The following is a 25,470-nucleotide window of genomic DNA, read 5'->3' as shown; positions in this document are numbered from 1 at the left end:
CTCATACTTTTAAAGGACACATTTTATTGTATGTTACTTCTACCTCAATAAAGTTGATTCAAACAAGAAGAAGAAGAAGAACATGGGCTTTGGGATTAGACCCTAATTTGAAACTCGCCTCTGCTGCTTGTGAGAGATGTAACATCCATGCCTTGGGTTCTTCACTTGTAAGTGGGGAGAATAATACTTGCATTTGTTTTAGATTTAAAATAGGATAACATAAAGTTCTTGGCATAGTGCCTGGTGTGCAGTAACTACCCAATCAGTAATTGTTACTGTATCTGTGGCAATTTGGCATTCATCTGTTTTGATCCCTAATAAAAATTATGTCCTAATGTGAGATCAAGGTGGGTATGTGAACTGTTTTGGAGGTCTTTGGAATTACCTGGTAGCTCAGGTGATAAGGATGATTTAGTCCTGGCCTTGACCCTACAGTTTTGGGCCTTCGCAGAAACGAAGCCAACTGGTAAAGAAGCTGAATGACTCTGATCACCAGTCTAGCACCTCCCCGCTTATGGAAGGCACTCCCACCATTAAATCCAAGAAGAAGCTGTTGCAAATCATCGACACCACCTTGCTCAAGTGCTACCTGCATGTGAGTCCTCCAGGCATTCGGGTACCAACAATTCTCAGTCTGCTGAAACTGGGAAAATGCTACTTTGGGGTACTTGCCACTAGTAAAAGTGAAATGTTTGATGGTGGGAACCACCTGGTCTTTTCATGACACCTGTGAGCTTCTTGGAATTAAGAGGATAAGGCAAGATATTGCCCCAGAATTTGCAGTGGGCTGGTCTCTGGTAAGATTGGGGTTAGTGCTACAGGGTGGATGGGGGCAGTGTTTCCTGAATGCATCACCTTCTTTCCCCCACTCCCCTCCAGAACATTAACATCTGTTGTGTGAACGAGCATGATGCCGTAAAAGCCACTACCTATAGTCCTGAAAAGGGGTGGTTTGCCTTCCCTTGCTTGTGTTAACACCCTGGCCTTTCAGCCTGAGGCAGGCCTGGGCTAGGTGGGGCGGGGGCTCCTCCATGAAGCAGGACTTTCTGCTGAAGTCCTGCTTCATCTGCAGACGAACGTGGCCCTGGTGGCCCCTCTGCTGCGCCTGGAGAACAATCACTGCCACATCGAAGAGAGCGAGCATGTGCTGAAGAAGGCGCACAAGTACAGCGAACTGATAATCCTGTATGAGAAGAAGGGGCTCCATGAGAAAGGTGGCTGGACGAGGGTTCCTCTCATCTGGGAGGGTCTCTTACATGTAGATCGGGGAAGCCTACTAATGTGTGATAATTCTCCCATGGGGACGCACCTTCTGGAAGAGGCTTATGACCTTGTTTTTGGGCTTCATGGCCAGCTCTGCAGGTGCTGGTGGACCAGTCCAAGAAAGCAAACTCCCCTCTGAAAGGCCATGAGAGGACCGTGCAGTATCTGCAACATTTGGGTAAGTCCAGCTTTGAAAGGGAAGTGGGAAAGGATTGTGTTCCAATGGACCCAGTCTCCCTCCATTTCTGATTCTGGCTGGTCAGTGCCCTCTCTCTCTTGTGTTCGCCCAGCTTTGTTTTTACTTTGGGGTAAAAGCCCTCCTGTGGTGGAACTGTGACAGCCCAGTAGGGCCAAGCAGCCCTAGGTGACTGGTGCTTGGACAGAACTATCCCTGGAAAGTAAATTCTGGGGCAACCTGTGCACCTGCCTTCCCGGTCCTATGGGCAGGTGGGCTTCACCTGCTGACTTTCCCCTCCAGGCACAGAAAACCTGCATTTGATTTTTTCCTACTCAGTGTGGGTGCTGCGAGACTTCCCAGAGGATGGCCTGAAGGTAGGTCACGGGGGTGTCTTGGGTTTATCTAGTACCATGCTTGGTCCTGATTCTAGTTAGGGCAGTGGCAGATGAAGGGGGAGGGGGGGATTCATGCAATTTCTCTGGTGTTCAGAGGAGTAGACTGGGAAATATGAGACAGCAGTGTAATGTAGCACAGAGAGCCTTGCACAGACACTGGGGGACCTGCGACCTAGGCTGTCCCACTAGCTACAGGTGCCATCTTGCACACCCTTCTGCCTTCAGAAGTCCACTTGACCCCTCCACCTGGGTGTGTGTGTGTGTTTGGTGGCAATGCAGACAGATCGTTCCACCACTGGAACTCAGGTTTGTTCTCACAGATATTTACCGAAGATCTCCCAGAGGTAGAGTCCCTGCCACGAGACCGAGTGCTTGGCTTCTTGGTGGAGAATTTTAAGAGTCTGGCTATTCCTTATCTGGTAAGATCTTTTTTGGGCTGAACTAAAAACCTTTAAACATGGGATCCAGGACCACATGGGTTAGTTCTTGGGCAATTTGGATTGGGGCTTGTGTCACTTGGGATTGGTAAGAATGTAAGGAAGATGATTTCAGCATCCTCTGAAGAAAGAGATCTTGGTAGATGAAGCTGGAAATGTAATTTTTTGATGAGTGCCTTCTAAATCTAGGTAAAGTACAGAGGAATAAAAGAATGATGCTCGAGAAAAACTTCTCTAAGCCACGTTTGTACAGCCACTCAGCAGTGACCACAGGACAACCACATTGGTTTTAAGTACTAGAATGCAGCTGTTTAACCTTAACTCCGTGGGCTGATGTGAGAGTTTAGAGGATCATGGGACAAAATTAATAAAGGAGCTTAGATTGCAAATCAAGAAAATAATCTCTGATGTTTGTAGGTTGTATTCCAAAACTTCCTGGTGGTTTTAAAAGAGCTATCGCTTAATTAGGGAACAATCTGATGGGACCTGTTGGGCCTTACAAATGTGAGGGAGACTGCGTGACGGAACTGGGTCACAGTGCAGAGGGTACCAGATTGACCTGTGTTTTGCCTCAGGAACATGTCATCCACGTTTGGGAGGAGACAGGCTCTCAGTTCCACAACTGCCTAATCCAGCTGTACTGTGAGAAGGTGCAAGGTCTGATGAAAGAGTATCTCCTGTCCTTCCCTGCAGGTACCAGTTCTCATAGGCAGCCAGTTGGTCCTGTGCTTTAGAAGTGACCTGGGGACCCGAGGGTGACATGTGGCATAGGGAAGCAGACCCCACTCTTCCCTGCAGGCCCAGATGGTGGGAAGTTCCTCAGGATCCAGGGAAGCTAAGTGACCCAGCAGGGGAGACTCAAGCCCTTGTCTGGATCTGGGCATCTCTGAGCATCACCCTTGTGGGTGGGGGAAGGAACAGGTTTGTCTGCAAGATGACAGCTGTGCCGATAAGAAACAGGTTTGCCTACAAGGGTGTTTGAGCAGCTTGTTTTTCTTTGTACCTCAGGCTGATGTTTTGGGGTCACGTAGAGACCATAAACTGAGAAAAGTCCAACTGGAACCCACTGCGGAGGCCCTTTCTGATTATTGTGGTGATATCATTCGTTTTTCTTGATGACCCTACATTGCTGCCCCATAGCATCCTTTCATATTGAGTTTGGTTTTCTTTAAAGGCAAAACTCCAGTTCCTGCTGGAGAGGAAGAAGGTGAGCTGGGAGAATACCGACGGAAGCTCCTTATATTCTTGGAAATTTCTGGCTACTATGATCCAGGCCGGCTCATCTGTGACTTCCCTTTTGATGGTGAGTGTCTGCCTTATGGCCAGAAGCCATTCAGCAGAAGGCAATGCAAAAACTCCTCTTCCCTTTTTCCCCAGTGCCCTAGTCTTCCCAAAATTTGGGTTCTGGAAAAAACCACGTGTTTCAGGCCAGTGCTGCTGTTCCTGTCCCATCTGAAGACTCACTTTTGTACCATGACTGAGAGGAGTCTCTTCTGGGTGTGAACCACTTGGTAATTGATGGCCAGGTTGAAACCTGTTTATTGCATCAGTACATGTTCTTGGTCAAGATCATTATTTAGCAATATTTGTGATCTGGCATAATTTATCTGAAAAGGACATGTTTGTCTGATGTGTAAGCTCCGGGAGAAAAGAGACCAAGTGTTAACTTTCTTTAGCTGGAGTGCTTGGCACATTGTCGGTGCTTACTTATCACGTACTTGGTCTCTTCCAGTGAGGGTTCTTACCCATTTTAGAAGTGATCACAAAACAGATGGGATAAAGTACCTCCTAAAATATCTCCCTCCACCCTTTTTTAAATTTTAGCAGTTCTTGACAAAATCCCAAGTAATAAAAATGTTGCCACCCATTTGTCTAACAGCTTAGCCCCTGGCCTGTGCTTACATGGTGTGGCGATGACTACTTAATGCTGCTTCTTCCTCCCAGGCCTCTTAGAAGAGCGCGCACTGCTGCTGGGGCGCATGGGGAAGCATGAGCAAGCCCTCTTCATCTACGTCCACATCCTGAAGGACACAAAGATGGCTGAGGAGTACGTTGACCTTGCCACGTATCACCCAAGGAGTCTAACAGCTGGCCCCACAGAGAGAGGAGAGGCGGGAGAGGTTAAGAAGGCCCCCCCCCCCCCCCCCCCGCCTCCTGTACTGGTCCCCGATTGTGGCGCCATCAGGAGGCTGCTCAGGAGGCAGCATTGATGACCTCTGTCTAGACATGGCTGCTCCGGCCTTGTCTCACCACTTTCTCCCTTGCAGGTACTGCCACAAACATTATGACCAAAATAAAGATGGCAACAAAGATGTAAGTAGTGACCCTGGCCCCAGGGAGCATGTGCGCTTTTCACTGTCCCTCAGAGTACACCTCACCCTCTCTAATTTGGCCATAGGTGACACTGGTGTGAATTGCTAAGATCACTGATTGGTTTTGCATGTGTTTATTGAGGAAGAGGCAGGGTGACCGTACATCCTGGTTTGCTTGGGATATTTTCTGGCTTATTGTCATCCACGTGATTATAAGTAGCGTCCCTGCCCCTTTACTTTCAAAAGAGTCCTAGCTTGAATGGTAAATTATGTCATCAGCCTGTTGAGAAGGAACATCTAATGGTTGTGATAAGGGGCACTTACATGCGCCGTCTAGAATGCACTTGGATTTGTCAGTGTCTGGAAACACTTTTGATCGTCCTGTCTAGGGATATGGGGGTAACTGGAATCTAGGCGGTAGAGGCCAGAGTTGCTGCTAAACAGATTGCTAAAATTCAACAAAGAATTATGCGGCTGCAAATCTTGAGTGCTAAGGATGAGAAATCCTGCATTACTGGTACCAGTAGGAAATTACGACATCTCATCTTGGGTTCATCTTCTCTGCCAAAATGTGATAGGGCCTCAGCCTCAAAGCCAGATTCCTTGGAGGGATCTTTTTTGAGTCATTTTGCAGTGTTGGCATTTTGTCAGTAGTGTAATGCTTAACAAATATAAGGCATTTGAGTTTTGTCTCTCAGGAAAAACAGCCCTTAATTTTTAACATCTGCAATTGACTGACTTTACCAAAATCTTTTTAAAATGTGAAAAATGATGAGTTTTAAGTGTCTCCTGTCAGCTCTTACCACAGACTAACCCCTCGTACTTTTACATGTGGTCATGCTGGGGGGTTTCTGGGAGGCTTTCTGCCAGCCTGACGTATGTGGTTTGTACTTGTATGAGACACAGGTGTATCTGTCCCTGCTCCGGATGTACCTGTCACCCCCCAGTGTTCACTGCCTGGGACCAATCAAGCTGGAACTGCTGGAGCCACAAGCCAACCTCCAGGCTGCCCTGCAGGTCCTCGAGCTGCACCACAGCAAGCTGGACACCACTAAGGTCAGGAGTTCTTCTCAGGAAGATGGAGGGCACTTGGGGGAGCATTGAATGAGAGGAGAGGACAGAGAAATGGACTGGGATTCGAGAGCTCTGTGGCTTCAGACATTTCCTCAGGCTTACTTCTGTTCTGTTTCACCGTGTTCCCATCTCTGTTCCTGTCCCTAGGCCATCAACCTTCTCCCAGCAAACACTCAGATTAATGATATACGCATCTTTCTGGAAAAGGTCTTGGAAGAAAATGCACAAAAGAAACGGTTCAATCAAGTGCTCAAGAACCTTCTCCATGCGGAATTTCTGAGGGTATGAATTTTCCCAACTCTAAGGTGCAGCTATACTTTTTAGTATGAGAGATAGTTACCACATAGCCCTGTAGACAAAAGCAGAGCTTTGTGTTGCTTTAACACCATAGCTCAAACCGATACAATAACCGACTTGACATTTAGTTGCAAGTGTTGTAGTTAGAGGACTCTGTGGGAGCTGGGAGGTGAGACCCAGCCAGCCTCTGCTTGGTGTTCTGTGTGCTGGAAGGTGGGGCTTCTCTCCCAGTCGCTCTGCTCTCCCAGGTCCAGGAAGAGAGGATTTTACACCAGCAGGTGAAGTGCATCATCACCGAGGAGAAGGTGTGCATGGTGTGTAAGAAGAAGATCGGGAACAGGTGAGCCTTCCTTCTTCACAGTTATGCAGTTTCAGCCTTGATAGTGGTCAGGCTCGGGACGGATTTCGGCCCTTTAACTGAGGGGGAAAGCATGGCTGCTGACTCTTGGCCATGGTTAGTTCTTGAGGCTCCAGAGAGCAGTCCATGTTGTGTTTTGCGGGTGGGCTTGAGGATTTAAAGACTTGAAATGGCATGGGGCTCTTGATTTTCTGCCTATAAAGCCTTTCCCTTCTGGCAACTATGCGTTGTGATGTAGCCAGTGGGTGTGTGTGAGTTGTATGTGGGCAGAAAGTTCTTATCTTTTAAGGATGTGCCTCTGCAGGAAGAAAAAGACTTGAGTAAAATCCTGAGCCAGCAACGTTGTATTTCAAAGCATATATTCTAATCCATCCCCTTTCCTGCAAAGCATGGTGTTTTGTCCTTTTTCTTATGTGGGTGGAAGAATCCAAAAAGACCTTACTTCTGTCTTTTGTTAGAATTGGCCTGAAACTTGTTCTAATGAGCATTGTCACATCTGCATAAGCTGGTGCTGACTCAGGCCGGTGTCCTGCTCCATCTGCCCCATTTTGCACATTGATGATTTAATAAGAAATATTCCCATGCCTTCAAACTGCATGGAGCTCATCCTCTGTTTGGTTATGTGACAGAGATGGTGGCTATGTAAATCCAGAAGACCCTCAGGGTGGGCCATTCCTCGTGGTTAGGGTGGGCTGCTTCTGGGGTCGCATATGGGTAAGGCGCCTTCTCTTAGAGGTGGTCCTCACTCCTGAGTGGCTTTCCCTCCCTACAGTGCATTTGCAAGATACCCCAATGGCGTGGTCGTGCACTACTTCTGTTCCAAAGAGGTAAACCCAGCTGACACCTGAGCCCAGCATGCCAGGAATTCTTCAGATGGACAGTTCAGCTATCCCAGAGAGGGGAAGGAGCACTGGCCTTAGAAATGAGGGGCTGCTTCCACCACCAGGTGTCTCCCCATTTGGACACTACTGGCTACCTTGAGCCCTGGCACATCTCTGAATTTATCAGACTTGTGGTCTGGTGTTACCAGCTTTTTGATAGAAAAAAGAGATTAGCTATACCTTATAGACCATTATGTTGCAGGCAGTTGCAGAGAATTTACTACCTGCTTGGATGGGAGGAGGTGACGAAGGGCAGTGTCCTGCCTTTGTACACCAATCACCTGGTCAAGGAAAGTGTCTCAAGAGTCCATAACCCTGAGATTGTTTATTCAGAGTTTTCTGTGAAGGCACATGCAGGACTTTGCATGGAGCCCCCTGCGCAGTTGGCCTGGGGTCTGGAAGGAGAGCAGTCCTAGGTTTCTTCTCACTGCGCAGGCCGGACACTGGCTCTCTAGGTGATGACAGTCATTTCTCCATAGTCACCACTCCCTCTGTCTCCCTGGGAGGCTCCCCACTCATCCCTTTATGTTTTTAGTCTCCGTTTCTTTCTCGCTATTTATTTTCTTCCTTTATCTCCCTTCACTGCTCTACCCCAGCTTTGTCTCCCATTTTCCCGACACCGGGAATAACTAATGTTTTGAACAAGGTAAAATGAGAAGCAAGAGGAGGTCTCAGTTTCCAGTATACACCGATAATTGATTGTCAGGTATATTGTAAATAGATCCTCCTTGGACTGAGAGCTCTATGCTTAGAGGCTTAGGAGAGGGTCATCCTCCGTCCATCAGGGCCAGGTGTGACGGTGGCCCTGAGGATGGCCTGTCATATCTCTTAGACATCTGAGGGGCCTCCTGCTCCTGGTTCACCCACCAGCCACCCAGGACAGGTTGGTTTAGTCTGTGGGCTGAGAGCTTTGTGCCTTGGGCACCTTTCCCTTTGCAGCCAGTGCGGCCCGCTTACCTCTCACAGCTTGGCCTGGCCATTGTTCTCTCCAGCTGGCTTGTTGCGGGTGGGTGGGTTTCTGCCACACACAGGACTGCTCACATCAGGAACTGACAGGGATGTGATGTCAGGCACGCTTGCGAGGTGCCCAGGGACAGCCAAGAGCGTTGCAGGAGGTGGCAGCAGCACATGGGTTTGTGAAGTCACTCCCTACCACATCCATGGAGGGGCAGGGAGACTCCCCACACCCGCGGGTATCCGAGACAGACAGGAGGAGTGTTTAGCATTGCAGGCAGACACACGGGGAGAGCAGCCTTGTGTCCTGTCCTCCGTGGGGCTTACAACGCACAGTCTTGTTGCTGCTGTGTTTTTAATGGTGATGAGGGTGGGTGATGGTGCCCAGCCCCAACAGTGTTTTAGTAGCCTGTCCTTGACATGCCACGGTTCTTTTTAACCCGCAGCACCGTGCCATTTTGGGCCTTTGTTGTAGGCTGACGTACTGGTGTAGTAGACTAGGCTCCTCCCGGGCATGCTGTCCATGGAGGGTCTGCAGGGACAGAGTGCGTGCCCTCGGCATCATGCACGCAGATGGGGACTGCTCAGGTTTGGGAGACAGAGCAGCACTTCAGGAGAGCCAGGCCCAGCTGGCCATGCCAGCCCATGAGAAGCAGTGCTGCCCTTGGACCTGTTTGCACCAGTTCAGAGGAGCTTCCCCTGGAAGCAGCAGTGAAGTCATGAGGCCGGCCCTCCTCTGTGCAGCAGAAGCTCGCCCTGCCATGCAGACCCAGTCTTCCTGGCTTGCTCTGTTTGTGTCTTCCATTCCCACAACCTGTGTGGCACATGTGTTTGAAGCAATAGAATAAAGAATGCGTGTTTTCTTCCTTTGGAATATGTAAACGATCCAGCTTTCCCAAACTCCATTTTTCCTTCCCTGGACCCTCTTTGCCCTCTATGGAGATGTGGAGAAGGCTAGACATGAAACTCTGTAATGACTCTTGAGGATCTCATAATAAACATCATAAAGTAAGAAACCAACCTGTTTGGGTCTCTTTTCCACGCGTCCTATGATGGAGATAACAATGAGAAGATACTGATTTAGGTAAGAATTGAGAAGAATAAGCCAATTCGTGACAGAGAGAGAAAAGACAGTAGAACACCTGTGGCACCTGTGTGTCTCGATCTGTGTCGTCCAGCACAGCTAGTGTGGCTGGTGGCTGATGGTGTGACAGCACAGGTATAGAACATTTCTGACATCACCAAGTTGTGTTGGACACACAGGAACTCCAGCTAATCCCAGTTGTCTCCCCGGGCACTTCACATATTAGGGCCTCATGGCCTCTTCCTGCAGCTCCTGCTGACCGAGAGAATCATGAAACATATATCCAAGGATGTTTGAGAAGTGGAGAAGGGTTGGTCCATTTTGGCCAGCTCCAAAAAGGCAGTTTGGTCTTTCTCTGTCCCCCTCTTTAGCCATCTCTGGTCATCCTGAGTGTTCTTTGAGAATGAAAAGCATCTGGAACTAAGAAGCATGGCTTTATTGAGGCACAGGACCTGTGACTCCCAGGAGAGAGTGTTGTACAGCCCAGAAAATACGTCAGTCAGGAGACGGACGCCAGACTGCCATGTCCGCCCCAGCCAGCTCCGCGCCCTTCCTCATGCCCCTCTGGTGTGGATCCACGGGTCCCCTGCATGCTGTGCATGGATACCACCAACGGGGCGGCACTAAGGCATTTCTGAGACCTCAGCACAGGTCTTGGCTTCATGGCTCAAATTAAGCAGAAATAGGCCCTCCTGTTGGAGCCTGGCCAGTGGCAGTCATCCCCTTTTTTTCTGGGAGTTTCTGGTCTCAACTTGCCTACAGTGTTCGTTTTGGAATTGAATCACCTCTTTTTTGGATGTTGTTTTTTCAGTCTCCACCTCATGCCTTGGGGAGGAGAGTGGAGATGACTAAGTCTTGGTTGAAGAATAGAAATTATCTCCCATCAGCTCACTGCCCCAGAAATCTTTTCTTCTGGAAGCTGCCTGGATGGAAAAACACCACCTAAAGTGTCGTGGTCCACAGAAAAGGGGACATCACGTACCATCTGTAGCCTGAGGCTTATGGTGGTCAAAAGAGGACCCTCTGAACTAAAGCCTTATTTCTAGTAGCTTAAGGATAGGCAGACTTGCTTTTTAGCTGTCACTATTGATACCACCTGACTGTATCCCCATCTGTATACCCGGACCATCCAGGTATATCTACCCATTCAGGAAGAGGGCCCTGGCCAAAAGCTGCTGTGAATTTCCTCAGGATATGGATGGGTCCTCCTCATCTTTGGTTCCAGGGCCTAGTGCAGGTTTGGTTCACAGCAGACTGTCTGTGTTTGGAGAATAAATGAGGGAGGCCACAAGAGATTAGAAACACCTTTGAGTCCAGATAAAACTGAACCGGAGATTTCCATGTTCCTGCTTAAGAAACATGGGGAAGGTGGGACTTGGAAGGCAGATGGTTTTAGGACTTCTTTCTACCTGGAGGAGCGGAGGCCCTGAGGCAGAACTTACTGGCTTCCATTCCCTGGGCTTGCTGCATCAGCATTGTCTAGAAGGCTTGTTGGAAATATGAACACTTGGGTTCGACCCACACCCACGAAATCAAATCATCTAGGGGGTGAGACTCAGGTATCTATTTTCCATGAGCAGCTCAATAATAACCAGAGGCTGGGTTTGGGAGCCAGAGTACCAGTTCCTCATCCTCTTGGAGAGGGACTGAAGTGCCTCCTGCCTGAGGGAATTGGGCCCCCAGCCACTTCCTGGAGCATATCAAACTCCACCTCCAGCCCCAGCAGGCCACCCAACTCAGTCCTCCTGTGAGCGGCCAGCTCCACCCTCCCCACCTTGGTGTTACCGTCAGACCTGAGCTAGCAGTGAGTGGAGCCAGAGGAGAACAGAGTGGCTCTGGAAAGCAGGCAGGGCTTCCTGCTGAGAACTGGGCTGGCTGGCCATGCTCTGGGCGCTCTGGCCAAGGTGGCTGGCAGGCAAGGGGCTGCCCCTCCTGGGGGCAGTGCTGCTGCGGAAGAGAGACAAGAGGGGACCTCAGTGGAGGCAATGGAGGGTAAAGTACTTGATCTTCCCCGGGGCGTGTGGACTGCAGGAGTCCTGGGAGCTCAGTCCCCTCTGAAGACAGGCTAGCCCAGGGTTGGGTTTTGATCCGGGCTAGGACCATTTTGCTCTAGCCAACCTGGTGGAGCTTAAAGTGATTGGCCAAGACCTTGGCTTTTGGAAATAATTCCACCCCCCACCCTCCCCAATTAGGAATGGAGAGTGAGGTCATGTGATACGTACAGCTGTTGGCTTTGCCCAGAATGCCCTAGCCTGGATGTAGAGCCCCTCAGGGGAAAGGAGGAAGGTGTTTGCTGGGATTTTGAGGGGCTAGCCTCACTCCCAGGAGGCTGCAGCCTGCTGTTATCTCTCTTTGGCCCAAGCTATTGTCTCCTTAGCGACTAGTCGGACCAGTCCAAGCTGGATGACACCTGGTTTCCCTTCACCTGCCGCCTCCTAGGAGGTGTGGCCTTTGTCAGCGAGCTAGTGTGTGGGATGGACTACAGCTTTCCCGTCTAATATTTAATCTAAGTACATCACTCCAGCTCTCCCTTATGTTCCCAAGCTATAGCAGCAGCATGACAGGGAAGCTGCCAGTTTGTGGTACCTCATAACCATAATTAGTAACAATGGCCACATGTATGAAGCACTTATACCAGGCACTTTATACAACTTCTCGTTTAAAACTCCCCACAACCCTGTGAGGTTGTAACCCCCCGTTTATTGATGGGGAAAATGAAGCATGGGGAAATCCAGTAATTTGCCCAAGTCCATTCAGCTAGTCCCTAGTGGAACTTAGCTTTGAACCCAGCCTGAACTCATCACCAACATGCTGAACTCCCAATGCCAGGACCCTGCCAAGACATCTCAGCTCCCAGGCACAGCGACATCAGTGACCTTGGGCCAGGCTCCTGCTCTGTGACTGGAAGGGGGAAGACTAAGCTGGGCATTACTGCAGGGAGGAGATCAGGCCCCCTACCCAGCTTCCTGGAACTGAGTTCCTGAGTTCTGTTGTTTCAGCGGGAAACCCACCCCTACTATGACCTCCAGGTGAAGGTGCTGAGGGCCAGAAATATCCAGGGCACAGATCTCTGTGAGTGACCCCCAATTCCACCCTTTCTTCTCTTCCTTTCCCTAGGGCCTCCCCAGAGCTCAGCAGGGGCTGGCCTGAAGTGTGTGTGTGTATCTGGAGTGGGGCAGAGGGGCTCGTGGTGACTGTGGAGGGAATCCATCCTGGTGAAGGAGCCCCGGGGGCAGGCAGGAGGGGCTGGAGGGGAGACTTGTGCGGACCATGGACTCCTCTCTGACACTAGCAAGTGGAGCAGTGCCAGCCTGAGTGAGCATGTGAGGCCCACTGTTGCCAGAAATCATCTGCTCTCCAGCAGCTTTCCACACCAGTGCTCACAATGGAAGGAGAGTTCTTTGTCTGAATCAGGCTCTTTTAGGGAATTACTCAACTATCTGTGCTGCCACGTGGTCTTTTCAACTGGCCACTACAGGATACAGTTGAATGGGTGGTGTAACTGGTCCAGATGGAGTTAGGGACACCGGCTCTCTCCACGTCGCCCTGTCCCAAACAGGCAGCTTCTATTGTCCTCGGCTCCTTCCCCTCTGCCCCAGCCTTCCCCAGGCAACCTATTCAGCAACAAGAGCTAGAGAGTGAGGACCCCTCCCTCACCCCGCCTGCAGTGTCCAAAGCTGACTGCTATGTGGAACTGCGCCTGCCCACTGCGTCCCCTAGCCCTGCCCAGACAAGGATGGTGGCTAACTGCAGTGACCCTGAGTGGAACGAGACCTTCCACTACCAGATCCATGGTGCTGTGAAGGTGAGGGCCAGCAGAGGGAGAGGGCTGCCTATGTTCCTGCCCTGCATCAGGCTCCCACCTCTTGCCTGCCCTGTTTCCAGAATGTCCTGGAGCTCACCCTCTGTGATAAGGACATCCTGGGCAGTGACCAGCTCTCCCTGCTACTCTTTGACCTGAGGAGCCTCAAGTCTGGCCAACCCTACAGACACATCTTCCCACTCAACCACCAGGTGAGCCACCACACCTGTGCCAGCAATGAATTGAACTCAAGGAGAGGAAGTTGGGCACAGGACACCGAGGTGAGGGCTCCTGGTCAGCACAGGCCAGGCCTCCAAGACAGGCCCCTCTCTATCCTACACCACTAACCCTACAAACCCTACAAAGGTTCCCCTCAAATACTTCTTCCCTGAGTGGAGCCAACATGTGAGCTCCTTGAGGGCAGAGCACTTTGTCTTAGTCACTGCTGAACCCTCAATGTCTAGAACAGGGCCTGGAACACAGTTTTGAAGGCATGAAGCTTCTCATGAAGATGCTACTACTTGTCCTGTGCCCATGAAAAGCCACAACAATGGTCACCTCTTCTAGACCCTGGAGCTGAGCAGGGTAGGGGGCAGGGACAGTCTCTGATGCTTTCAGAGCCCTTTGCAAATGGATGCTTCCTTGCTTCATCCATGTAGGATTCACAGGAGCTGCAGGTGGAATTTGTTCTGGAGAACAGGTGAGTCCAGGTGGTGCCTATACCCTTCCATTTACACCAAGACTCCAGGACAGCTCCAGCTGTCAATCACCAGGACCTACGCTGGCCTGGCCTGTGGGGGAATGTCCTAGTCTAGTCACCCATTTGAGTGTTGGTGACAAACCCACTCTCACCCCCAAACCTGGCCATGATCCCCAGGCTCTTTCAGCTGCTTCAGTCACATATTATAGTAACAGCCATCTCAAGGGGAGCCAGATGTCCCATGAGCCCCTCATCCTTTGCAGCCAGGTGCCTGCGTCTGAAGTCATCACCAATGGAGTCCTGGTGGTGAGTAGGGAAGGCGAGCTTGGGGCTGCCCAGGGCTGGGGGGCATTGCAGACTCCACAACTGAGCCTATATGCCCACTTGCCTGTGAAGGACACTCAAGCACTCCTGAGAGGGGAAATGTGCTAGGGAGGCATCTCCAGGGACCAGAGGCAAGAAGCTATCCCACATCTGAGTGGACAGCTCAGAAGCCCACCATCCTACCTTGTGCACAGCACATCACTTACTTGGGCCCCTGGCTGCTGGGATTGCCAAAGGCATCACTATCAGAGCCCCTCTCCTCCTTCCCCTTTCCCACCAGGGCCACTTCCTCTGAGTCCTGGGAAGGAGGCTGCTACAGAAGACTCCTACCCACAAGGCACGGGCCCTGGGAAGGTTGTTAACTGGGCCCTGCCCCAGAGACCCCTCCTTCCACCCTGGTCTGGGCCCTGTGTGGGGCCCTGTGAATGGGTGGCTCCCACAGGCCTCTGTCTTCCTCAGGCTCAGCCCTGTCTGAGAATCCAGGGGACCCTCAGGGAAGGCGGGACAGCCCCACATCGAGAGTATGGTGAGTCTGGTCCATGACCTTGGGTCTTGCCTTCTCTCCTAGGGGTTGGGCTGCTGATTTCAAGAAGGTGGGTCTGAGGCGGAAAGTTCTTAATGTTTTAGCACTCAAAACTGACCAAGGATGGGGTGGATTCGCCTCTGGAAGTAGTGAATTTCCTCTCCTTGGAAGTGTTCAAGCATAGAGGCTGTATCAGTCCAACTATTGCTCTGCAAAAAGCAACCCTAAATCTCAATGGCAGACAACAGGAAGCATTTATTGAGCTCATGCATCATGATCTAGGCTGGGCTTGGCAGGAGGGACCTGGCTTTGTGCCATATGTCCCTCAACAACCTTCTGTGACTAGCAGACTTGTCATGTTCTGTTTTTGCTGTTGTTAATTTTTTTAATGTTTATTTATTTTTGAGAGAAAGAGAGTGAGTAAGGGAGGGGCAGAGAGAGAGGGAGACACAGAATCTGAAGCAGGCTCCAGGCTCTGAGCTGTCAGCACAGAGCCCAATGTGAAGCTCAAACTCACAAACCATGAGATCATGACTTGAGCTAAAGTCGGACACAACCGACCTAGCCACCCAGGAGCCCTGGACTGGTTGTGTTCTTAAGGCATCAGCAGAGGTATGAGAGCAAGCCCAGATGAGCAGGTGGTTTTCAAGCCTTTGGTCACATCATAGTCAGTAACTAACATTTTGGCCTCTCAGTGGGAGGAAGTGAAGTCACATGACAAAGCATGGGCATTCCAGAAGTGAAGAACTGAGGCTACGGGTATAGTGTGCCACAGAGGGTATCCACTCAGACGCAGAAGCAGAAGTGCAGCAGAGGCTGTGTGACAGCTAAGGTCTCCTCTGACACTGAGGGTCTGAGCCCATGGGATGAGTCCTGTCCAGAAAATGTCCAGCACTTACTCTGAGTCAGGCACTGTGCTCAGCATTTCACATGTCTTTTATCTTTTAATCCTCATAACAACCCTGGAAAATACAACTATATCCTCTTAATTTATGAAGCTCCAGCTCAAAGAAGAAACTTGCTTAAGGTCACACAGCCTGAGAGTGATAAGGCCAGGAACCAAACCCAGGTCTGTGACACTCCAGGGTGTATTGTTTCTGACTCTGAACAACACATATCAATCTCCATCCATAAACCATGGTGTGAAAGAAGTATCACTTTCCTTATTTTCTCTAATTCCCTCCCACCCAGAGTCATGTCATGTCTCCAGGTCTCATTTTAGTGCCAAGGAGAGTGTGTTGGGAGAAGGGTTTCATGTGGACCTCTGTTCCTGAGGCATCTGCCATTCTGGGCTTTCTGGGTGTCTGTTGCTCCCAAGTCATGTTTAGGGTCTGGGGCTCCTTTGTGGGGTCCCCCCTGTCTGAATGTCATGCACATTTCTCTCTGGGGTTTTTCCTCCTCCCGAGAATGCTGCTAGGAACAGGGTGAGCCCACAGGCCTCCCTCTTTGCCTCCTTCTGGCCTGGGCTGGCTCTGCTCTGCTCCTCTGAGCCTCTACTCAGGAACCCACTCCTTCCTCTCACCTCCGCTGCACACCCTCTGTGTGCTCGCAAGGTCTTACACTTTGGAAACAAAGGGCAGAACAACTTATTGCCTATCTGTTTTTTTCCCTGGCCACAAACCTTCCCCAAGGTGATGAGCACAGAGCTTGAATGGAGGCAAAAGATGGGGAAACTACCAGTTGAAGGTTGGTAATTAATGTAATAATGTATGATAATTATAACATTATAATTATTATAGAATTATATTTTATATAATTAATATCATGATCTCAAAATCATCAGCCTCATAAACTTTGGGCAAGGAGTCCTCTCCCTCCCTGCCCTTCTCCCTTCCCTAGGCATTGTGTGTTTCCTACCCTCCCCAGGTTCCCAGTTCTGACCAGGGCATGTTGTAGGACCCTGAGTGTCCTTCATGATGCCTTTGCTGTGGGCCACAGAACAGGGTGAGCAGGGTGATGAGTTGGCATCTCCAAAGAGGAAACAAAGGGGAGTTGCCATCCAGGTCACTGCCATCATGAGCCACACACACCCCTGCACTCTCACCCCCTTACCTGGGCCCTCTGCTCCCAGGCTCTAGGCAGATTCAGCTGACAGTGCCCGGGGCCTACGAGAAGCCACAGTTCTTGCCCCTGCAACCTCCCATGGAGGGAGGCCTCCCAGCTACCTTCACCTTTCACGTGAACCCAGTGATCAGCTCCAGGCTGGATGTGGAGCTGGGGGAGAGACTCACAGTCCTGCAAGTGAGTGAGCCCATAGTCTGGGAAGGGATGGATGATAGAATCAGTCCATCCTAGAGGGGCGTCCTGGGGCCACCATGGATGCATGTTTTCCTTCACCATGGTGGGTTCCTTGGGTGTTTTCTTCTCTACAGAGTGGTCCAAGTGCTGAGCTGGAGGCCCACACCAACAAGCTGGGTGAGGGGGGTATCCTGCTCTCCTCTCTGGCCCTAGGCCAAGAGGAACAGCGCTTTGTGGCCCTAGGGGAGGTAAGGCTCTGCTTGGGTGCCTGAGGGACCCCTGCTTGCTCTGTGACCACCAAAAGAAGGCTGGGGGGAGGGGCCTCAGAGGGGGTCAAGTTCAGGCCGGCCTGGAGCTCAGCCATGATGTTCACATATAGGCCAGAGCTACCAGAGCAACAGGAGCTGTGGGTGGGAGAATCAACTCAGGGCACTCAGGGATGGGGCTGTTGTCTCTTTCAGGGCCAGGAGGTGGTTCTGAGTATGAAGGCAGAAATGAGGTGAGGAAGGCTGACTTCAGGAGGAAGGCTCTTATGCTAGGCTGAATATGTAGGGGCTCTTTGCCCACTCAGCTCAGCCCGGTGGTGGAAGGCATCTCTGGTTCTGCTGAGGTCTTTCTAAGGGGTTCGATGGAATAGGGGTCTGCTCCTGTGAAAAATGGGCTGGGCCCAAGGCTTTCCTCCAATGAACAGTCACCCAGTACCCGCCCCCTCCCCCCCACTCCATCTCTGGCAGCTCTGGAGACCTTGACCTGCGTCTTGGTTTTGGCCTGTGTGATGGGGAACGGGAGTTTCTGGACAAGAGGAAGCAGATCGTGTCCAAGGCCCTGCAGCAGGTTCTGGGATTGAGCCAGGTGCCTGACAGTGGCCAGGTATGAAATGGAGGAGCTGGACCCCAGGGTCACCAAGACCAAATCCAGCCTCTTCCCTTGAGAGTACTGTGTGGCCGAGTGGTTACAGGAAGCCTTGAGAAAGGGTGGGAAACAGAGGAGGAAGGGGCAGTCCTGCTTGCCAGAGCCGATAGGCAAAATCAGGAGAGTCAGGACCCTGTATGTAATGAGGGATGAACAGCCCTGGCCAAGGGAGGTATATGAGTCTCCTCGGGCTGCCACAACAGAACACCACAGACAAGGTGGCTTAAACAACAAACAGTTATTTTCTCACCTGGAGGCTGGAAGTTCGAGATTAAGGTGCCATCAGGGTTGGTTTCTGGTGAGGCTTCTCTTACTGACTTGTAGACAACTATGTTCTTGCTGTGTCCTCACATGGCCTTTCCACTGTGCATGTACAGGAGATAAGGGGGGAATCTCTCTCTTCCCCTTCTTGCAAGGACACCGATACTATTAGATAAAGGCCCCACTGTTATGACCTTACATAACCTATATAACCACCTTATAGGCCCTTTCTACAAATATGGTCATACTGGAGCTTCGACATAAGGACTTGCAGGGGCAGGGGCACAATTCAGACCATAACAGTAGACAAAGGAATTTGGAAGTGGAGGGTCCACGGGAGCCGTGGCTGGGAAGCAGGAGGCAAGGCCACACCAAGGCAGAGAGCTATGGTAAATTGGGGACAAGTTGGTGGCTTTCTCCTGCTACAAGTGTACTCAGGAGTCAGAGCCTCTTCTGAGTCCTGACAAGGTGAGCAAGACCAGACTGTTCATTTGGTAATGACTGTTCTGTGCCAGATGTCCTGTCTGGAGGTAGAGGGTAAAGAGGGCACAGATCTTGTTCTCAGGGAGCTCTGTGTCCTCCAGCACTCTGAAGGGAGAGTGTCCTTGTGGGCACTGTCCAGGGAGCATTTCTTTCAAGATAGAAGAAAGGAGGCCAGGGAAAGGAACCAAAAGTCTGTGGGCAGAATGAGCTAAAGCTTCATGGAAGAGCTGAGCAGCCAGAAAGCTTCTAGTCTGACCCCACCAGGCACCTCTGATCCCAAAGAGACATCTGGGCACTGCTCACGTCTGGGGCAAGTCCAGGCTCTTTGGTGGTCTTCATCGCTTTAGCCCAATGGTTCTCAACTGGGGGTCATTTCATCCCTCCACCCCCCCACCCAGAGGACATTTGTCTATGTCTAGAGACATGCTTTATTGTTACCAGCAGGGCCGGGGGAGAGGATGTTATTGGCATCTACTGGGTAAAGACCCAGAATGCTGCTAAGCATCCTCCAACATACAGGACAGCTCCTCACAACAAAGAGTTACCCAGTCCAAAATCATCAATAGTGTCAAGACTGAGAAACCCTGCTCCAACAGTTTTGGGTGAAATCCAGGATACCTTCCAGTTACATATAATCCCGAGACAATTGTCAAGAGCCATCTCTAGAGTCATACTGCTTCAGTCTGATGGCCCATCACTTACTACCCGTACGATTGTGGGCACATTGTCCAACCTTCCTGTGTCTCCGTTTCCTAATCTGCAAAATGGGGATCCCACTGGGTTGCTTGTGAGGATTCAATGAGATAATACAGATAAGGCTCGTAGACAAATGTCTGACATTATAAGCAATAATTCATAAGCGACAGTGGTGGTCAATGTTATGATTATTTTTGTGCCCAGGTGCCTGTGGTGGCTGTGCTAGGTTCGGGAGGTGGAACCCGAGCCATGTCTTCCCTGTACGGCAGCCTGGCAGGGCTGCAGGAACTTGGCCTCCTGGACACTGTGACCTACCTGAGTGGGGTCTCTGGATCTACCTGGTAAGTGAGGTGGGGTAGGATGCAGAGTAAAGGAGAGCCCTAAAGGGGCAAGAATGTGGCTGGTGATATAGGTGGAGTCCCTGAGGGCGTGCTGGGATCCTGCCTCCAAGGGGGTTAGGAGGGGCACTGAGTGCCCAGGCCTCCTTGAGTGGGTGGGGCAGGGCAGTAGGTTCAAGGGATGGAGAGGCAGGGTCACTCACCAACATTTACATTCCCTCACTCCCCTTGCTGTGCTTGCTGTCCCACTGCCCCTAATTCCCTCTATGCCCAGGTGCATTTCCACACTCTACAAGGACCCAGCCTGGTCCCAGGTGGCCTTGCAGGGCCCCATTGAGCGTGCCCAGGCTCGGGTCTGCAGCAGTAAGATGGGGGCGATGTCCACAGAGCGCCTACAATACTATGCCCAGGAACTGGGGAGCCTGGAAAGCACTGGCCACAGAGTTTCCCTCATCGACATCTGGGGTCTCCTCATTGAATATTTCCTTTACCAGGAGGTAAGAGAAGAGCAGATAATAAATAAACACAGCTCCTTTCCACCCCTGCCCCGCCAACACTTACTTCTACCTTAGGTGCTGAGGTAAGATCTAAGATTTGCAAAGAGGTCCCTTAGGTCTGAGCTCTCTGAGGACAAGAGGTGGATCCCTGAGTGGGCTGACACCACTTCGTCTTTCCTGGCTCCTCACCCCTGGGAGGGGAGAAGCTGGTCTGCAGTTCTCAAGTCCGTCTGCATATTAGAATCACCTGCACAGCGTTTCTTTTCTTTTTAAAAATGTCTTAAATGTTTCTTTATTTTTGAGAGAGAGAGAGGGAGGGAGGAAGGGAGGGGCAAGAGAGAGAGAGAGGGAGACACAGAATCCAAAGCAGGCTCCAGGCTCTGAGCTGTCAGCACAGAGCCCCATGCCAGGCTCGAACCCATGAACCATGAAATCGTGACCTGAGCAGAAGTCGGATGCTTAACCAACTGAACCACCCAGACGCCCCCCATCTGCACAGCTTTTCAAAAACACCCTTGCCTGGGCCCTACTTCCAGAGATACTGATTTGGGCTGGTCTGGGGTGAAGCCCTAGCACAGTGTGTTTTGAGAGCGTTCCAGCTGCCATGCTGCTCCTAGAACTGCTGGCTGGGTATGAGCTGGTATGTGAGAGTATTCAGAACCCAGCAGGGTTCTCAGCCCTTGGAGTCTGGCCCAGTGTGTGGCTCTCCGTTGTGGACGTCTATCACAAGTGGTTTCTCGTGTCTGAGGAAAGAATGCATATTTTCAAACAATTTACTTTTTAAAGAAAGTAAACTGGTTTTCGATTTTTCCTTTAAAAATGTCACTGACTCAAAAAAACAAATGTCACTGACTCCCTTGGGTTCCAATATGCTTTCTTGAATGGGAAACAAGTGGGGAGTGTTCCCAGTGCCCCTGGAATTCCACAAAACCCACAGGGGCCTTACCTTTGCTGCAGCCTAAAGCCTCGTCCTTAGAGAGCTGTCTCTAGAGCATTGGCCTTGGCAGCCACAGTCCCTTGTGGGCCATGGCATCCCCTTCAGGGTATCAGGCCTCAAGCCATGAGGGTGGGAGGAAGGGGACCCCCAAAAGTCAACTGCCTCCTTTCCTTCCTACCAGAAAAACCCTGCCAAGCTGTCTGACCAGCAGGAGGCCGTCAACCAGGGCCAGAACCCTTATCCTATCTACGCCAGCATCAATGTCCACACCAACATCAGCGGGGAAGACTTCGCAGGTGCCTGGGTGCAGGGACCTGGGAAGCAGGTGGAGGCGATGGGTGGTAGGAAGGTGGGAGAGGCCAGAGCTATCAGTGTATAGATGGGAGCCTTGGAGCATAGCGGGCTTGCTGCCTCCTGCTCTTGGCAAGTGAGATTCCCGCTCCTGTGCTCAGGTGTGAGGGGAAACCTTGGGGTCCTGGTGGAAGGCCCCTGGTGACATTCCCTTCACTCTGGATCCCCAGAATGGTGCGAGTTCACACCCTATGAGGTCGGCTTCCCCAAGTACGGGGCTTATGTTCCCACTGAGCTCTTTGGCTCTGAGTTCTTCATGGGGCATCTGCTGCAGCCCCAGCCCGAGCCCCGGATCTGCTACCTGCAGGGTGAGTCTGGGCTGGAAGGCTGGGGCCAGGGCAGGGGCTGGGCCAGGCCCTGAGGTGGGCTGGAGGAGATGTGAGGGCCCAGGGCCTTGCCTTTCTGCTTAGGTGTGTGGGGCAGCGCCTTTGCAGCCAGCCTGGATGAGATCTTCCTGAAGACTGCCGGCTCGGGCCTCAGCTTCCTAGACTGCCACAGAGGGAGTGTAAACATCACAGGTGCGGGTAGACACCCTGACCTCCCCCTACTGCTCTTTCCAGCATCGGGGCCCTGGTGGAGGCACAAAGGATGAGGGAGGGGATGGTGCAGGACTCAGCTGTCCCACTGCATTCAGAGAAGTCCTGAGGAAGTGACTTGTAGCTTAGGGTCTGTGGATGCCCAGAGATCTGCTGAGGCAGCGTGGCAGGGGGACCAGGGGAAGGAGAGGAAGGCCCACCTCAGAAAAGCCAGTGGGAGCTGTGAGTGCTCTATAGTAAGACTGCACCTTTGAATTCTCTGCTTGGGTTCCAGTTATGTCAACGCAGACCAGGACCACTGGGCATCTGGTGGATATCTGTCCACACACCTCAGGGCTCCTGTTTGGGCTGCTCCCTGCTGCACAGAACCTTTTCTACCTTTCTTCCCTGGATAACCTCTGCTCATCCCTTAAGATTCAGCTCTGACATCATTTTGTCAGGGGGCTTCTCTGTTCTACTGCACGCCCCCAGCACCCAAGTTTCATAGGACTATGTGCACACCCCACCATTGTCCTTACCTTGGGGCATTGGTATGATTTATGATCTCTTTATGTGACTCTCCCCCTAAGTAGGCTATAAGCCCTGGAGGGGCCCAGCACGCAGTAACTGCTCAGTAGGTGTTTAATGGATGAAATTGTGATTGGAAGTTGTATATAAAACTTTGTTTTCTTTTTTTTAAAAAAAGGTTTTAGATTGTAGCAACTTCTTAAAAATTTATTTATTTATTTATTTATTTATTTATTTATTTATTTTGAGAGAGACAGAGAGAGAGGGAGGGGCACAGACAGGGAGAGAGAAAATCCCAAGCAGGCTCCACTCAGTACAGAGACCAATGCCAGGCTCGATCTCATGACCACAAAACCACAAGATTGTGACCTGCGCTGAAATTAAGTGTCGGACACTTAACCAACTGAGCCACCCAGGCGCCCCATACACAACTTTATTTTCAAAGGGCATATAAATTATCACTTAATAAATACACTGTCATAGGCAACTTTCAAATATAGGGACGCTGAAAGAAAAGGTCATTTAAAAGAGGTTCTGGGAAGCAGTGGTCTGAGGCTTGGGAGGTGGGGTGAAGGAGGGGTGAATGTGGGGGGAGATAGGAAGGGTCCCCTGGGCCATAAGGGCCACTGGAGAACAGACAGCACCCTTCTGACTGTATTTCACCCACGCGCTCCCATCTAGATGACTGCCAGAAGCTCCAGCTGCACGATCCCACACGTCTGAGGACCAGGCTCTTCACCCGCCAGGGGCCCTTCTCCCAGGCAGTGCTGGACATCTTCACCTCCCGCTTTACCTTCGCGGAGAACTGTAATTTCACCAGGGGCCTCTGCCTGCACAAAGACTATGTGGCTGGCCGGGAGTTCATGGCCTGGAAAGGTGGGTGCTGCTCTGGCTGGGGGTCCCCCCGCTGCCTTTGCCTCCGGCTCACGGCTCACCTGGACCAGCACTGCCTTTGTTCCTGGAGGTTGGGCTGTGGGCTCCTGCTGCCCAGGGGCTGATGGGGAAGGACTGGGATGTCTGCCAGGAGGCAGGGCCAGGGGCTGGGGTGGGAGACTCTGTTGCCATCAGAAGAAGGGGAGGAGAGATCTCTACAGAGAGAGAAGAGTGAGCATTTGTCCCTATTGCAGATACGCACCCTGACGCCTTCCCCAACCAGCTCACTCCCATGCGGGACTGCCTGTGCCTGGTGGATGGGGGCTTTGCCATCAACTCTCCGTTCCCACTCAGCCTGCTGCCCCAGAGAGCGGTGGACCTCATTCTGTCCTTTGACTACTCCCTGGAGGCCCCTTTCGAGGTAAGGTGTGTGGTGGGGAGGAACTGAGGTTCTCTGCAGGGCGGCCTGGCTGGGCTTTGGGAATTGCCCTTCATGGAGGGCCTGGGTTCTAATCCAAGGGCGGGTACCTTGTGAAGACTTTTAGTGGCACTGGTCTCCCCAGCTGAAGGAGGGGGATTGCTGAGGCTATGAGATGGAGGGGGAGGTGGGAGAAGAGGCCAAAGAAGGTCCTCAGAAGTCTCCCATACTGGTGAAGAGAAGGCTCCTGTTCTGGCCCCTGCCTGTCCTGATAGCATTCTTTGCTCCCATCTGGACTGGCGTCTGGGTCTGCCCTCCGTTAGTTACCATCAGGTCCCCTCGGGGAGTCTCTAGGGGCAGCTCCCTCAAACCTTGTGGGGTAGCCGATGGGTTCCATCATCTGGATGAGCTTTCTGGTCCCGCTGCTGGACCAGCCCTTCTATCTTTGGCTTCCTCCTCCTAATCCTCCTGGGTCCAAGGAAAGCCTGGGATTAGATGATGAATAAAGCCTCTTCCCACGTGCCCTTCTGTAACCATTCAGTTTCCACCTGGTGACATTGAAATCAGCCCTTAAGAGGAAGCAGGGAGGAGCCAGAGAAGGGAAGGAGAGGAATGACACTGGGAACACTAATGATTGTCCTTAATCTCCACAACCCCCCCTAGAGTTATTCTCTTTTTTATTATGTAAATAAAGAAATTGGCTGGGGAAGGTGATGTAGCCCACCTGCAGTCACTCAGCTAGTGGGCGGGCTATGTGAGTGCAGGCAGCCGGAGGCAGGGTCCAAAGCTGGCCTCCCTGCCCAGGTCTTACAGATGACAGAGAAGTACTGCCTGGACCGAGGCATCCCCTTCCCAAGTATCGAGGTGCTCCCCGAGGACTTGGAGGAACCCCGTGAGTGCTACCTGTTCGCCAAGGCCAAGGACCCCCGCTCTCCCATCGTGCTGCACTTTCCCCTCGTCAACCGTACCTTCTGCACACACCTGGCCCCAGGTGAGGGGAGGCCCTGGGGCGGGGTCTGACTCACACAGCCCAGGGTGGTGGTGGGGTGCCGTTCTGACAGTGGATTTCCTGGACCCCATGCCTCTTGGAGGGCCCAGGTTGGCCACTGCTCCACACCTTCCAGGCCTCAGGATCCACACTGGCCCGGTTCCTCCTGATGGTGGAGAGAGCTGAAATGTTGGTCCCGCCAGATGTCCTAGGGCAAGGGGTGGAGGCTTCTGGGCTGGCCGTTCCTAGCCACAGAATGCCCCAGCCTGGCCTCTTTGCCACTTCCCACCTGTAGGTGTGGAGCGACAAACAGCCGAGGAGAAGGCCTACGGGGACTTTGTGGTCAATGGGGCAGACACTCCATATGGCATGATGAACTTCACCTATGAGCCTGAGGAGTTTGAGCGGCTGGTGGCTCTGAGTCGATACAATGTTCTGAACAATGTGGAGACCTTGAGGCATGCGCTCCGGCTGGCTCTGGAGCGACGGCAGGCTGGGGGCAGGGCTGGAGGCTGAGTCAGGCTGGAGTCAGAGGGCTGTGAGAGGGGAGCAACTGTGGGCCCCAGACCGGGGCTTGGTACGGGGAGGAGTGGTAGACTCTGTGGGGTTTCTTCTTACCAGGTTACAGGGACTGGCTCTAGGTCCTTCAGGCCTCAGAAAGCTCCTGCAGAACGGCAGCTTGGCTTTGGGGCTGCACCCTTCTCATATGTGTTTCTGGGAGACAAAGGGGGGGGGATGCCTCCCCCAGGGGCCTTGGGGAGGAGGAGGGCACGAGTGAGCAGTGCTAATTTTACACTGGAGTATAGAGGGATGAGGCCACAATCTAGCCCCAGGGCATGGCCCAAACCCAGAA

General features: G+C 51.8%; 2 protein-coding genes across 4 annotated transcripts in view; both read left to right on the top strand.

Annotated features, from left to right (window-relative positions):
- Positions 1–9,165, top strand: part of VPS39 (VPS39 subunit of HOPS complex) — a 46,825-nt gene extending 37,660 nt beyond the window's left edge. For all 3 annotated transcript variants that reach the window (XM_049613422.1, XM_049613423.1, XM_049613421.1), the window contains 13 exons: positions 452–595; positions 1,073–1,214; positions 1,355–1,441; positions 1,742–1,815; positions 2,157–2,255; positions 2,849–2,966; positions 3,448–3,576; positions 4,218–4,320; positions 4,541–4,586; positions 5,492–5,641; positions 5,807–5,941; positions 6,205–6,296; positions 7,087–9,165. In XM_049613422.1, the coding sequence (XP_049469379.1) occupies positions 452–595; positions 1,073–1,214; positions 1,355–1,441; positions 1,742–1,815; positions 2,157–2,255; positions 2,849–2,966; positions 3,448–3,576; positions 4,218–4,320; positions 4,541–4,586; positions 5,492–5,641; positions 5,807–5,941; positions 6,205–6,296; positions 7,087–7,162 (1,395 nt within the window). In that variant the 3' untranslated portion in view covers positions 7,163–9,165. The remainder of the gene's footprint in view (positions 1–451; positions 596–1,072; positions 1,215–1,354; positions 1,442–1,741; positions 1,816–2,156; positions 2,256–2,848; positions 2,967–3,447; positions 3,577–4,217; positions 4,321–4,540; positions 4,587–5,491; positions 5,642–5,806; positions 5,942–6,204; positions 6,297–7,086) is intronic.
- A 1,255-nt stretch (positions 9,166–10,420) lies between these two features.
- PLA2G4F (phospholipase A2 group IVF) lies at positions 10,421–25,133 on the top strand. The gene is made up of 20 exons (XM_049613430.1): positions 10,421–11,225; positions 12,233–12,305; positions 12,902–13,038; positions 13,119–13,247; positions 13,695–13,735; positions 13,999–14,041; positions 14,519–14,585; positions 16,654–16,823; positions 16,955–17,068; positions 17,282–17,319; positions 17,555–17,690; positions 19,377–19,513; positions 19,785–20,007; positions 21,126–21,240; positions 21,466–21,603; positions 21,706–21,813; positions 23,020–23,214; positions 23,466–23,632; positions 24,434–24,620; positions 24,913–25,133. Exons 1-20 carry the CDS (start codon positions 11,115–11,117, stop codon positions 25,131–25,133), a joined length of 2,550 nt encoding a protein of 849 aa, XP_049469387.1. The 5' UTR covers positions 10,421–11,114.
- Positions 25,134–25,470: the final 337 nt, after the last annotated feature.

Source organism: Panthera uncia (genome assembly GCF_023721935.1).
Source record: "Panthera uncia isolate 11264 chromosome B3 unlocalized genomic scaffold, Puncia_PCG_1.0 HiC_scaffold_1, whole genome shotgun sequence".
NCBI lineage: Eukaryota > Metazoa > Chordata > Mammalia > Carnivora > Felidae > Panthera > Panthera uncia.
The sequence above is the reverse complement of the archived record's forward strand: the minus strand, read 5'-3'. Positions and strand labels throughout refer to the sequence as shown.